The sequence below is a fragment of the Echeneis naucrates genome, chromosome 8 (genome assembly GCF_900963305.1).
Source record: "Echeneis naucrates chromosome 8, fEcheNa1.1, whole genome shotgun sequence".
Taxonomy (NCBI): domain Eukaryota; kingdom Metazoa; phylum Chordata; class Actinopteri; order Carangiformes; family Echeneidae; genus Echeneis; species Echeneis naucrates.
In genome coordinates, this window is record NC_042518.1 from 6,122,425 (window position 1) to 6,137,379 (window position 14,955).

The 14,955-nt window shown below is 42.0% G+C and overlaps 1 protein-coding gene across 2 annotated transcripts; it reads right to left on the bottom strand.

Moving 5' to 3' along the window:
• Positions 1-4,051: 4,051 nt before the first annotated feature.
• fbxl20 (F-box and leucine-rich repeat protein 20) lies at positions 4,052-14,042 on the bottom strand. 2 transcript variants are annotated; one of them, XM_029509436.1, is made up of 15 exons: positions 13,766-14,042; positions 10,211-10,272; positions 9,580-9,634; positions 9,351-9,425; positions 9,094-9,188; positions 8,895-8,963; positions 8,721-8,816; positions 8,413-8,539; positions 7,806-7,880; positions 7,171-7,301; positions 6,675-6,735; positions 6,494-6,538; positions 6,347-6,403; positions 6,005-6,217; positions 4,052-5,280 (listed from the first exon to the last, which is right to left on the bottom strand). In XM_029509436.1, exons 1-15 carry the CDS (start codon positions 13,805-13,807, stop codon positions 5,173-5,175), a joined length of 1,311 nt encoding a protein of 436 aa, XP_029365296.1. In that variant the 5' UTR covers positions 13,808-14,042; the 3' UTR covers positions 4,052-5,172. The 2 variants fall into 2 exon arrangements, with proteins under 2 accessions (XP_029365296.1, XP_029365297.1); XM_029509437.1 differs by lacking the exon at positions 8,721-8,816.
• Between the last annotated feature and the right edge of the window lie 913 nt (positions 14,043-14,955).

Sequence of the window (14,955 nt, forward strand, 5' to 3'; positions counted from 1 at the left end):
CATTTGCCTAGCTCTAACACAGAGTAGAAGCACTGCAGCTGGGGGGGGGTTAACACACAGAATGAAGCAACAAGATTGTGAAGACACTTTCTGGTTTCTGCATGCGTGAAGAAGAATGGGCAACGTTAAGGTGATAAATTCAAGCAAGTCAAGAAGAGATCATATGTGGACTGGTGTGTTTGTATGTTTTACCTCCACAGCAATATTTCACTTAAGCCTGACATCAAAGTTTACTCTAAGCTGTCAGTGGATTTGTGGGTGTGTTAGGGAAAGACGCAGAAGACAAAATGACAGAGTGTATTATAACATTCATTGCTTCACTCAGAACCAGGTCACATCAGATAGGAGACTGACTAGTGAATACTGTGAAACAAACACAAAAACAAAACCCCAGAACAGAAGCTATGAAGTTGTGTGTGTGTGTGCTCGGAAGGGGCTTTGCTCTCAAAAATAAGCAGAAATACAATGTTTCGTTAGGGTGGGGCTGTGAGCTCTTTTCTCTTTTAAAACCCAAAAAACATTAAGGCGCAGAGTTGCTGAAGCAAAGAAACACACTCTCTCCCTCTCCCACACACAAAAATTTCTCCCTCTGAGCTACCTACCTTTCATCCGTGCGATGCCCCAGGTGCCACAACACGGCTGCTAAAAATGAACATTAAATCAGGACTGGAAACACATTGATCTCTCAGAGATTTGAAGGCAGAGAGGTATTGGGGGGAAGCAAGAGGGAGAGATGAACAAAATGAGTCCCATGAGGTGGACATGAGGTGACAGTGGTCGTCATGGTACAGGGCCAGACTTGCTGCTCTTTCTACTGACAGAAATGGATAGCCTGCTGATTGTTCATCTGTACTTCACCTCATGCACACAAATACGTAGACTTGACTCTCCATGCAGCGTGTCATGCGCATCAAACCCCCAAAGAGTCTGATCCTCGGTCACTTAAACCGGTTTGACAGTAGCTGGGCTCTTACGATTTCTGTTGCTTCAGCATCTAAGCTGCAAGCAGGTTTGAGGGACAGGTTCACAAGTGTGTCAGCAAAATTCAAGTTTTAGAAAGCTTTGGAAAATGTTGACTTGAGCTGTATAACTAGTCTTCATTGCATGGAAACAGGCTGTTGATTTCACCTCCATCACTAACTGACAGTATCAGAAACTGATCTTTCATTGGTCCCTATTAACAAGAGGAATGATTAGAGCAAGGAAAACCTGAAAGGTTTCACAGCTTTAGAGTTATGAGATTATTTCACAAATTTTTCAAGGATTCAGAAACACCAGAATACGCCCCAGTCACTTCATCTGAATTCATGTAAATGAGGAAAGGAGTTTTTGATAGTGTACTCTCACTTGATAAGAAAAGAGGGTGGAATTATCCATCATTCAACATATAGTGTCTCGCAAAATGGTACTTCATTTAACTTGTACAAAAGGAATAATAATAAAAAATAATTAAATAAATGGCAGCAGTGATAAAATCGATCAGTAGCAGAAAACCATATTTATCGACCCCCTCCAAAAAATAAGCTTAGTTTAACTTGGTTCATAGGGTTGGTGAGGTTTACTGAAGGAAAATAACACACTCCAGTCAGATAGGTGGTGTTTTATCCCAATTTCAAGTCAAATAAAGCAAAACAAATTGATTAACGTAACTGCTGATATGGTCACGAGCAATGAGTAATCCTGCAAACAGGCCAGAGCTGAAATCAGAGCTGCAGAGGTGGGGATATCTGCACAACTGGCTCATTGCTGCCACCTGCTGTGGCGACAAAATTAGAACAAGTTCAGCAACAGAAAACTTGACAAGTCTTAATAATATAGGTTTATATTTATTCATACGTACATATTCCTTTATATTGGTTAATTGTAAAAAAAGAAAAAAAAAAAGAAAAAAAAAGAAAAAGGAAAATAAGATTTACAGTAATTATATGAACTACAGTCATTGTCAAAATTTGTTTTTGAAATTCCCCTGGTGTCAATCTGCCATGAAAACACACTGCAGAGTCATCTCTTGCCCTCTGTCCTAATCTTAAACCTTTCTCCAGTGTTTGGGACCAAACATGCATGAATAGGACTGATCGAAAGCGTAGTGGCTCGTCTTCCATGTAAACTGGTGGAAGGTGTGACAGAAGGACACAGAGGTGTTTGATATTTTAAGGAAAAATAAGCCTGCGGTTTAGCTTTACAGAGCCAGTAGCATGTTTTTGTTTTTTTTTTTTTTGTACCATGAAAAGGCCGATGACAGACTTTTTTCCCACAAATAAAACCATCAGGCGCGTATTGAGCACTGTTACCTGTAATCCTTTCTAAGTGGTTGTCTTGAAAGCACAGGTTATCAGCTGCACTGATGACTCAGCCTGCACCACATATGGTGCATGAAATTGGTAGGCAGGTGTTACATCCAAGCTCAAAGTCTAAACCCTGTGACTTTTTCCTTTTCCCCTCCAGTTAACTGCCTTAAAGCCTTAGAGTACGTTAGATACTGCCACTGTTTTGACTGTTGGTTGTTCCCTAATCCTTCCATAAAGCCCCGTCCAAACAAAAAAGATCAGGCTGGATTACAATGGATTCATCTCAACTTGTAACATCCTGTCCGTCAAATCAAACTTGAGAAAAATCATCAATCATTCAATCGCCCGTTCAGATGAATTTTAAACCAGAACAGGCATGTTTGAGATTGATCCACATTCAGGACTAGGTTTACCAATGCCTAGCTTGCTTGACATTTTTGCACAGCGTGCATTAAGGGGAGAGGGAGAAGTTCTGGAAAAAGTCACAAAAAGAGGAAAGCACACTTTCAGGAAAAAAACTGTTTCTGCTAAAGCGACACAACACGTGAACAGCCATCCTGAGGACTTCTCCTTGATAGAAACATTCAATAAGTACAAACTCTATAATCATGACCTCCTCGCCAACTCACAGAAAAAATATCCAACTCACATTTAACATTGATAACAATTGCACTGGTGCCAACACTTCCCTGGACAAAGCCTACAGTCTGGACATTTAGTAAGAATAAACTCTTAATAAAAACACAAACTCCCTCAGGTCCAAAATGAGGACTGGAAGAGGTCTCAAAACTCAACTTGGACACTGTACTCGTGACTTGAAAACACAAAGCAGGCGGAATTCAAACCACACCAAAACAGAAAGAGAACAAGATCCAGAGGAGATGAGAAGAAAAAGCACATTTATAAAATGAAATGGGAAAAATAGAGACATAGAATAAAGCAGGTGCAAGTGTAAGAGACGATATTCCATTAGAAAAGGCTTCAATACTTCATGGAGGGGGCTGAAGTCCATCATAGCCCTCTGCTGTGACAAAAAATAATTCCATCATATCTGTCAGCAGGCCAGAATTGTGCGCTCAAGATTCAGTCGACTTCCTCTTGCAGTGCCTCCACCAATCCGGTCTGGTTGTCACTGTGGTCCCAGACAGACGGGGTATAGAGGAGGTCACATGTGGCAGGGTACAACACGCTGTCACTCCGTCCCCCTGCAAGGCCTCATGGGAGTTGAGGAGTTGCCATCACCAGGCACGTCCTTTCACCGCTGAGTGCGGTTCACCAGTTCCTTGTCAACAGGAACCATCGCCGATGCGACAAACAAGAGCAATTAAATGAAACCAAAATGAATGGAAAATATACTTTGATTGATTTTAGTTGGCTTTTTCTTTCCATTGTCTCAGTGCGACAGCATGAGTTCATGTAGTGATGTCTTTTTTTTCTTTTTTTAATGTCAAGAGTGTCTATAACTTTTCTGTTGTTGACATGAGCGACTCACAGGTCGATATTAGTTCTTTTGTCAAATCTCCAGCTTTGAGTACTGTCTCCCTTTTAACTCTTCAAAGCTCCAGCTCATATCCTCACAAACGTCTGTGCTTCAACAAGCATGCGCGAGCTTCACCATAGTTCCCTCTGACAGACCCTCCGACAGCCATGTGAGGCCCGTCTCATACCGTGGTCTGTGGATCAGCTGGCTCTTACTCATTCACTCCCACAGTCCTCATGTATGTACAGTTAGATTTTAAAAAACTAGAGGTGTTACATGCAACATTTGGCATTTTCTCAAGTCCCCACTTATGAGTCTTAATTCGTGTCCATTTTTATAAAAATATGAAACTTTGTTGTTTTTTTTTCCCCTCATTACATTTACGCTGATTGTAACAGAGAGACAGAGAGAGGTGAGGGTACAAGAGTAGCAAGCTCAGTTTATGCATTTAAGTGAAGAGTGGTATGGGTGTGTGTTGTTAGTAAAACGCCAGTATTAAATTTGGAGATGGTTGTCTGTTTTTTTTTTTTTTGTTGTTGTTGGTTTTTTTTTTTTTAAGTGTTTCATCATTCCTATTACTGTAAGTGCAAATAGCTGCAAGTATGCTTTTTAATTTTTTTTTTTTTTAACCACAAAACAAGCTTCCAGTTGCTTCATGAGTATGTTTGTGTGTGTGTGCGTGTGCATTTTGGGGTGGTCACCAATCAACTAGCTGCACTGCGGTTACTGTCTGAAGTAAAAGCCTGCCAAAACAAAACTGACACAGGCCTTAACTCAAGTGCAGTTCCTGTCTAGAGTTAGTGATTAAGTGATTTTCAGCACAGAGGGAAGTGTGTGCTTGAGGTGAAGTGGGATCTCTCGGCTTATGTTAAAAAACATGTTGCTGTAATTTGTCAAGCAAATACAGGAGAGAAGGTTTCAGATATGGAGGTTCTGCCAAGTAATTATTTCAATGATTCTTTGGCACTTCACCTGATGATGAAGTGATAAAGAGTCGGATCCCTTGACAGTGATGATCACATTTGAGTTATATATCAACCTGTCTGTAATACTGGTTTGTCCACCGACAACTGCTTAGAAATGTTCTGACATTCTTCAGAGTTTATCTGTGTGTGTGTGTGTGTGTGTGTGTGTGTGTAAGCGAGCCTGGATATCAGTTTGTGTGTGTGTATGCGTATGTGTGGTGGGGAAGTCGGAGATGTTGTTTGAGAATGTTACCCAAAACCTGATGAGCGTTGTTTGGCTCTCTTCCTCTCTCTGCAGCTCCACAAAAAAGGAACACACCAGCGTGTACTCTGTGACAGGGGCCAGGGAGGGGGACAGCAGGTTGTGGGTCAAGTGACAGGCTGCGGGGAGCATGTACGAAGGACATGAGGACAGGGGAGAGGGGCTGTTGTCTTTACATCATAGCAGGATGCAGCAGCGGCAAAACCTCTGACGGCTGCCTCCAACGGAGGGGGGTGGAGTGACGGGAGCAAAGTACGCATGCACTTTGATGTTAGGCAGATGGGTCTGTGGGAAAACCAAAGGGAAAAAAAAAAAGAAAAGAAGCACAGATGGAAATGTGTTAATGGCTTGTACAAACACCTGAAAAAGCTGCGCTAGGTAGCTTAAGATCAGTGACAGGCAATTGTTCAACTTTCAAATTCATACTGCAAGAAATGCCTGGACTGTGATATCTGCAGTAACAGGCCTCAGGAACAATGTTTATGTTAATGCAGTGGGTGTGCTCCAGATACGAGTTTACAGCAGATACAAATCAGCTGATCATCCATGACAAGTGTCATTTTTCCTGTGAAGGTACACAGTGTACATGTGGGTATACGTACATTAAGGACATGACTTGACTTAAAAACACATATTTTAGTTAGCTTAAAGTTGAATGATGGTATATACATTTGTGGCACTTTTTAGAACTTCTCAAATGAGTCCCACAGCTGATACTTTTTGGTCTCTGCTGTATGAAGTAACACCAAAATATGACATGAAAACATGGTCAGAGAGCATGATCATTGTACAAACACAAACACAAACACACTCGCCATTTTTAAAAGGCATCACCATCATTCCCTTTTTTAAGGTGTTTCTCTTTTTACATTATTGTTTGTCTGTTACATGATGATGCCATAAAACCATTGTGAGGTGACCACAGTACAAGAAGAAGTGCCTGGAGTATGCAGCATACTGTAGAAGAGCAGTAATAGCTTACTCACTGCTGTTAGCCCACACAACTCACCCTTAGTCTCTTGATACCAGCACGGGTGATCTGCTGGCAGTCATAGAGCTCAATTCGATCCAGACTATGGCAGTTCTTCAGGTGCTCCAGTGAGGCATCTGTGATCAGGGGGCAGTTATCCAGCTCGATCACCTCCAGACAGTCGTGAGCGCAGGGACCGCTGCCAAGGTGTCGGATGCCATCATCAGTGATGAGCTCACAGTGTGACAGACTCTACAGGAATATGGCAATGTCATCACAGGAACTCTATTTACTCAAGTGTCTCTTAAGCAAACAGTGATTTGGCACTGGTGAATGCTACAGGAGTCAGGAATCTGTTTTAAGCGGCAGGAACACACTCACCAAGACTTGCAAACGCGGGCAGTGGATAGACAGCTGGATAAGTGTCCCATCTGTGATCTGATGTAAAGGTTAAAAAGAAAGACTGCTGTAATTGTTGATGAGACACAACGACAAATACCATATGCACAGCTCACACATTTTATTTACCTGCACACATTCTTCTAAATCCATCTTCTCAAGCTCATGACAATTCTACAGGAGTAAAAGTGGGAAATTAAAAAGAGTTAAACTGGTACGATGTACTGTGGCTTTGTTTTTTAATGGAATCTGGAATCAAACAGTCCGACCCCATGTGCGTATACAGCCAGGAGAGAAACATCAATCTCACCCTTGCTAATGTAGTGAACCCCACATCTGTAAGCTGAGAGCAGCGAGCCACTTCTAATATTCTGAAAGGAGAAAAAGAGGAGCAGAGAGTTAACCAATGGCTGCATCACTTACAGTCTTTCGCCTTCTGAGTTGTTGCACAGAGAAGTCCGATTGGACTGTAACTAGATATATCTGAGTAAAGCTTAAGATGATATCACCACAGAAAAGGTCATTTATTCATGGTTTCATTTGTAGTTTCAGCTGCAGGATTCAGCTTTAGATTAATCAGTAAGAGATGTTTAAGCATTGATTAATGAATAAACGTCTACATCTGTTACAGCCAGTTTACAGAAACAGTTCATATCAGTAAAATCATTTAAAATCCATGGTGAACAGAAATTCACCTGAGCTACAGATTAAGATAATGAGGCTACTATTCAAACTGCATGGCTTGGTTAATTATTTGCCACGTCTAGAAAGTTCAACAGCCAAAGTTTGGATGTGTCAAAGTTTACCTGAGGCGGGGGCAGTTCTGTCCCAGGGCATGGAGGATGGCGTCTGTGATGTTGGCACAGCCAGACACGCACAGAGACTGCAGACGGTGGCAACCTCTGCAAATTGTGATGAGGCCCTCATCTGTGATCTGCTGCTCACATAAAGAGAATGGATGTATTTGTATATTTTAAGTTTGAAGTATTACTGGAGGAAAAACCAGAGGGACCAAGGGGCAAAAGAAAAGAAGGAGGAACAACTCAAAAACAAGATGAGATTAGATCTTGAAATTGAAGATTTAAAAAAAAAAAAAAAAAGAGAGATGAAGAGGAGGAAAGCTTTTAGATGGTGATAAGGAAAGAGAATGTTAACGAGAATTGCAGTCAGTGAAAAATATCAGGACTGTCTGAGGACGTTTCCCAGATTTTTGGCAGTATGGGCTGGACAAGACCACCAGCTACTTGCAATGAGCTTTGAGCTGAAGAGCACAGTGTGTACTTGGCAATCAGTCCATTTACTGGAAACTACTAAACTGAGAATTGTATCGAAGGGTTTAATCCACTTTTTACTGATTAATTTGAACAAAATAAAATGTTCAATTTCCAGAACATTTTGTACCTAAATCAATTCAACGTCTTGCTGTGTGGCCATTACTTACTGAACATGTCTGTAAGTTGAGTGTGACCAGCTCTGGACAGTGACCCCCAATATGCCTCAGAGCCTCATCTTCTAGCTGTGAGGAACACCAAAGTAAAGACATCAATCATTTGAAGTCATCCCCGAATCTATTAAGGTTTGTTTAAAATAACACAATCCATCAGCAAAAAAATTACAGCTGTTAAAACAACCATTAATTTGAGTTAAACCATTTGGAAAGTGAGTGTGCAAAGTATGTTGTGATTGTAGGGTTCAATTCGGTTAATTATCTGTGACAGTACTGCATGAAAGCTTTCACATTTTCTGTCTACAGTGACTGCTATGCCTTTCCCCATCAACGTCCTCTGCTGCACAGAAAATTACACGCTTTATTATTTAGAAAATAATAGGAACTAAATTGTTAAATCATAACTGGTAGCAATAATGGTGAAACGGTAGAGCTGGAAGAACAGAGCACTGAAGAAGTTGGTGATGGAACCAAATAAGTTATCCAAATCAATTTGCCTACAAATTTGTCCAACTAAGTTTTATATTGAATGATATCATCTATGACTAATTGTGCAATAAGCATCAACATCATTTGTGCTGGGTTGCACCTCCAAGTGTACCTGTGTACAGCCCTTGAGGAAAAGGCCCTTGAGTCCAGGGCAGGAGCGCACCAGGGCCTGGATGCCATCCTTGGTCACCTGATCACACCAGGAGATGTTGAGCTGCTCCAGCAGGGGACAGCCCTCACTGAAAAGGGGAAAGTAGAACGTAAGAACAGGTGAGTAGCTAAAGCGAAAGCACATCTTGCCCCGCCCATGTATCAACAGAATTCAAGGCTCTAAGCCCCACATCTCTTTGTGTACTGCTGTGGTAATGATGGTGCAGAATACATTTCCTTTATGTACATCAGACTGTTGACCATACACACCTGAGAGCTTTGAGTGACAGGTTGGTGATTGAGGTACAGGAAGCAAGGTCCAGGTGCTTTAGCTTTGGGCAGAACTTACTGAGGCTGTTACATGTGCTACAGAGGAGAAGGACAATTATCATTTTTAAGGAGAACTGATATCTTGAATCATTAGCACATGAACTGTACTAATACCTGTCAGTGATCTTTGTGCAGCCATTCAGACTAAGCAGCTCAATGTTCCTGCAGTTCTGTGAGAAAGTCCTGCAGAAAAAGAAAAGCAAACATGAATGTGATTACAGGCAATGTTAAGCATGTCAGTCTTTTTCTCTTGTCAGGGTCTGAACAAGAACTAAGAGGCTTCTCAATCAGGTTAAGTCTTTGCCAAGCTCACCTCAGGGCACTGTCACCCACACCCAGGCAACCCCGCAGGCTCAACTTCCTTAGAAACCCTCCACATCGCTTGGAGATGTTCTCAACCACCCGACCCTGCAACAACAACAAAAAAAAACAAAACAAAACAAAACACGCTCAATCTGTATTTGCTTCTGTACCTCCATTTAAAGGGAAGTCAAAAGTGCACATAAAAGATTTAAACAAAGTTTTAGGTAAAGACAAAGGACAGTGGGTGATGACATGAGACTTGCTCACCTCAATGTCCCTCTGGAAGTCAAAGAGATCAATTCTCTGCCAGTTGCTTCCATCCAAGGCTAGAACGTTCCAGGACTGAGAGAAGGGAGAGGAAACGTGACATTTAGAGTAAATTTTTCTTTTCATGTTTCTCAAACTGTACTACAAACACACTCAGCTTGCACACTGAAAAACACAGACAAACACATACGTGCACTTTCATACACACACCTTGCAATTAGACACTCACCCGTGAGACCTGGGCACAGCGACAGAGTGTCACCACATCCAGAAAGGAGAAGATTCTGGAAGACAGAAAGGGACGGTTTAGAGATCCTGATCCCCGCTGCTTTCTCATTACACTCTATCCTCAACTCAGACCTGTGTCTGCTTCCATTTACAGAAAAGGGGTGTGAGTAAATCAGCTAATATTTTCTTCGACTTTCAGCAGGATAGATGAATCGGGTTCACTGGAGCTTGCCAGCCTCACAAATCAGGGTGCCGCACCTGGCAAAGCAGTATGGAGTCAGCAGCCACAGCACAGACAGCTTGGCTGACAATGCTGGAGAGGTCTTCATTTTCTGTTTGCTAAGGGATTCTTCTTTTTTTTTTTTTTGTCTGAAATCAATTTAAAATTAAATATTACTACAGCCTGAGCATTGAGGGCACAGGGTGAAGAAATTTGTAGCTTAGTAGTTTGAGATTTTTGCTGGTGAGCACAGTAAACGTGTGCTGGCTACACAGGGAGGGTGGGGGTAAAAGGCCAATTGTGTCTTTGTTTATAACGATCAAGAGTGAAATTAAGGGCATGAGTGTGATATTAATGTCATTTTAAAACCCCTGCAGGGAGCCTGATTAAAGTGTTTCAAAATGTCACTCACCGTAGCAACAGCTCTTTGGGCAGCTTCTTATTGATGACCGCCTCATCACTGTTTGTGAACATCTGAAAGGGTGCAGGGGATAATATTAGTGTTGTCAACTTGTTTTACCACGCTGGGGGCCCCGACCACCCACTCAACTTAATCAAAGATTGCCCCAACACATGAGCAAGGATAAATAACAGTAATCTCATCAGCTAAGACAGATTTGATGTCAAGGCTTGGAAGACACTGAGTGTGAGAGAAGATAAAGCAGCACCGCAGACAGAGATTTTGTGATTCCTAAGCAAAAAGGATGGGACTTTGCACTGTCGACTACAGAGCTGTAATGGCCCCTAGTTTCTTGCTATCTTTTCTGTACCTATATTCTGTGCTCTCTTCCTGTGGTGTTTACATTGTTGAATTTGCACCAGTGTCCACAGCATTATGTACTGACAATGTACACTGGAATCAGTTACAGGTTAGTCTTTGCAACTCTCAGACAAATTGCTCCTAATGGATGTTCACACAAATGACTGCATGCTGAGTGAGCACAAACACCAACCTAGAGTCCACAGAAAAGGCTACAGTACACAAAAGAGACAATAAATTAGAATTTATTGAGACCTAGCTATTTTGATATGCACACATCACTTACTGAGGGCTGCAGTGTTCCTATGATTTGGTGGGTGATGATGATAAATCATACCCTGTTAGATTGTAAAATGCAAGCTGTTGAAACAATGACATTTGGGAGCATCTACTCAGGGACATCTGGCCAAATCCTCCATTGATTTACAATGATAAATCTAAACCAGGGACTGGGTAATTGAGGGGTGGAGGCTTTTGCGTTTAAATAAAAAGTGCATGAAGGCATGTTAATCATAGGAGGCGAACATCTGTGACAAGCTCAACAAGGGATTTGCAAGGCTTCCCCTTATATGCACTTCCCTTCAGGTACAAATATGAAGTGCCCATGATCCATGAAAAATTAAAGGTTTGTTTGCGTTTAAACAAAAGTTGGAACAAAAATTGATGGGTCCTAACGGGGTATACTGCATGACATTTCGATTACAGGTGTCTAACTGGAAACCACATTCACAATAGCTCCAGATTTCGAGGAACATGTACACTTAAATCTATTCATCAGCCCGACATAAGCAGTTACACATCTGCTTGTTGAAATGAATGACTAGATTTCTATAAATCCAGTCAGCTCGGGTTTAACGTCTCCATGCCTCTCTAGTAAACACAAACTCCACACACACGCACAGCTGTCTCTGCAGGGGCTGCCTGCCAGCGCAGACATGTACAATTTTGTGGGAGTAAGAAGGGACAGATATTTCCCCATTTACTTTTGGGGTAAATTGACTGACAGTTCGCCTTCCACAGCGCTCGTCTCTGGCCAAATAATCCAGTGCCATTTCCAAAGAACCAGATGTACATGGTTAACAGGCATAGTCTGTCCTCTTTTGCAATCTAACATAAAATGACCTGATGCTGCATGAATGTAAGCATTATGTTTCCTCCACTGGGCAGCTACAGTCGTTGATGCCGGCCTGGCAGGAAGCAAGATAGCTGGCTGAGCAGTAAAATCCAGCAAGAGATTGTTGTATAGGAAAACAGTAACAGTATTTTTTGAAAAAATAATTAATTCATTGAATAAATGATTGTTTCCTGACTCCATCCTCATATTAAATTTAGATTAGTCTGACACTCATTACAGTACCTTAACATATAGTAATTGAAATACTGCCTGCATGTGTCACTGTAAATGTTTTCTTTATGACTGTGTTGCTGCTCTCCGTTTAAACTTCTTCAATAACTTTTAGATCACACACATTCAGTGGCAATGGGGTGAATCACTGTATATTTATTGTTGACTTGTTCCTTTAAAATAGGCAAATCACATGTCTAATGCTAATTGACTTTACAAACTACTGTAGTTTGTTCAGGGCAAATAAGTACCTGCCCTTGAGCAAGACAGAAGAGAAGGGAAAACAATCCAACTCTACCTTTCAAAGTAAAAGTCTAATGCATTCCTACATATGACCACTGTGTTTAATTGGTAACAAGCACCAACAGCTGCATATTTGGTATCAGGCTTCTTTAAATTAGCTTTTAATTAATCAATAAATAATGGTTAATTAAATATCACAATTTAAAACAAATCAGACTTGTGTCTTTATTTAACATTTCTACTATGCAAAATTACATGTATGGGTTGTGTCTGTTTTTATTCACAAACATCAACCAATCAATAACTGGCATCGTTACTGCCAAATCTCATGCCATTAGTAAAATAAAAATAAAAAGGTTTCAATATAAATACAACACAGGCTAACCCAAACTGCATCAAATTTATTGTGGAGCAAATTAGACTACTGTCATGAATGTATCATACAAATTATAAAATGGCTATTTAAGATCATTGTTAGATGCTGCTGGTTATTTTATAAATTGATACTAAATTTAGGCATTAGTAAAATTGTCTTTCCCATCACCAAAGTGGCTGATGCGTTTTCGGTTTTAATTTGAAGTCCACTTCCGGTATCGTCCTCTCCTCTGTCCGGTGGCTTTGCATACAGCGGCTCCTCCGCAGCTGTCGGGCCAGAAGGTAAACGGCCTGAATCTTCTGAGTCGTCAGCTGTTGCAGCGTTAAAAATAAATAAAACCACACGCAAATCCCACGATAGCTGGGGATTAAACAACACCGAGCACTCGGTCCAATGTCACCGGCCGCAAACATTTGCGTTCCGAGTTTTCACCAAAACATCTCCAGTTGCGCTTGCGTGGCTGCTACACGAAGTTAATGGCAAAAGCTCCTTCAAGACAACAACACCGCAACTTGTGAGCGTGTGTGTGTGTGTTTGTGGACAAGTGGCCCTTCTGCTGACTTGTGTGTGTTGTGCTGTGTGATACACTGAGGTAGCTGGGGCCTTGTGTTTTGATCCTTCGGTGCTAATACGGGGGTGCATGTTGCAGTCACTACCCGAGGCCCCCACATCCGCAGCGGCCACGGATGAGCACAACACTCCGGCTCATCCGACAGCCTCACAGAAGTCGTATTTAAAAAAATTAATCACGCCCTGGCAGGTATGAAGGCCATTATAAAGAGCATCTTAGTAAAGTGGAGTCAGTAAATTCACATTTTCTAATAAATATGACGATATGAGTCGGGGCTGTCCTCGGCGTGCTCCGTGTAGCCTCATTGTCTTTGTTTTGACGGCGCACGGGGAAACGGAGACAACATTTTATGGACTCTTTCAAATAAAAACACCGAATACCCTTAATTTAATTACGACTAACACGACAGGCTATGTGGGGGAAAATGCCCACTTGTGTGCGCTACGAAGTGACATGCCAGGCCTCGGCTATATGTTGTTGCAGAACAAAAACAACGGCGTTTGACCTAATCCCAAACATTGACTGCGGAAGCGGCATGAGCAGCCTTTAGCATAACAGCAGTTTTCCAACAAAAACAGCGACAGTCACCGCGTAGGCCCCATTCCCCAACTTTTATTACAGCTATCCGAGTGTGTGTCAGTGACTGTCAGTAAATATTCACGGCCAACTCACCTCAAACCGGCTCCGCGACACACCATTTACCTCCTTCCCCATGTCGGACACTGGTTACCGACTCGGTGTACTCGCAGTGAAATGCAGATATGGGCCCTCTTCCTGCCGTTTCCCCTCCACGACTATCATGCTACCGTCCTCTCGGTAGCTCCCGGAGTGCGGTGTCGTTGTTTTTCGGCCTGCAACGCAAACGGCGAGACTTGTAGTTTCTAATGAAATATGTGCTCTACAGGCAGCAGCCAACCAATGAGCCACTTCTCTTATCTCCTCGGCTCGTCCTCACCTCCTCCTCCTCCCTCCTGTGCGGCTTTCCATCCATCCACACAATAGCCCGACAGGGAGAGGGATCTGGCTGCCTAAAATGGAGCTTGTATAACGCCTACATCGCTTAAAAAATAATAAATATAATGAAGCTAAGACAAGCAGGCTGTTGTCCTAACGCACAAAGGACACTTCGTCACGTACTGGCTGGTCTTTTCACCAAAGTTTATGATGTGAACGCGGTGCAAGCTCATCTACGATAAATATACAAGCGAGGTTTCAACTTGTTGACACCCCATGTAGCAGGAATACGAATGTGAAAGGTAACAGGTTTCAGATGAGTCGTGAGGAGAGCGAAAAAATGTTTACTGGATTTTATGGTTTTATAATGATAGCCGGAGTATATAGAGGGAGTATACAAAGGGCCATTTTAATACTCCGCCCTTTATATCTCACTGGAAAATGATTCTTTCAACTCCAATGGGCCAATTCCCACATGAAAACTCAAATCATTGGAGGCCTAAACCGTCATGATCTCTGACATTGTAAACTTGGTGTAAATAAATTACCCTATAAATACCACGTTTTGTGTTTTATGACACATTAACCGTTTAAATATTTATTAACTCGATTTTGTCACGTTTATTTTGCTCAGGGAAGTTTGTTATGACTGTAGAAGACGCCACTTCCTGGTGTACGGATGGCCACGCCACAATTAGGCAGCGGATCCAATCAGCAAGCAGTCTGGCTCCTCGTCATGCTATGTCGTCACACCGGGAACACATGCTTGACAACGGTTAATTCCGCCCAGATTGTCACATTAATATACAGGTTATCTGAGGAGACTTTCTTTATTATTAACCTATTAACTTGACCCATGTTGGCCCCCCACCCCCACCCCATCTGTGCAAAATCAGATGGTCAGTACA

What these genes read in the sequence shown, in the direction of transcription:
- fbxl20 (XM_029509436.1), bottom strand. Translation starts at nt 13,807, where the DNA reads ATGGGGAAGGAGGTAAATGGTGTGTCGCGGAGCCGGTTTGAG. An exon ending in TCCTCAAGGGCTGTACACAG is followed by an intron (nt 7,881 to 8,412) that starts GTACACTTGGAG and finishes TGTTCCTCACAG; the next exon opens with CTAGAAGATGAGGCTCTGAG. An exon ending in GGTTCACTACATTAGCAAGG is followed by an intron (nt 6,539 to 6,674) that starts GTGAGATTGATG and finishes TTACTCCTGTAG; the next exon opens with AATTGTCATGAGCTTGAGAA.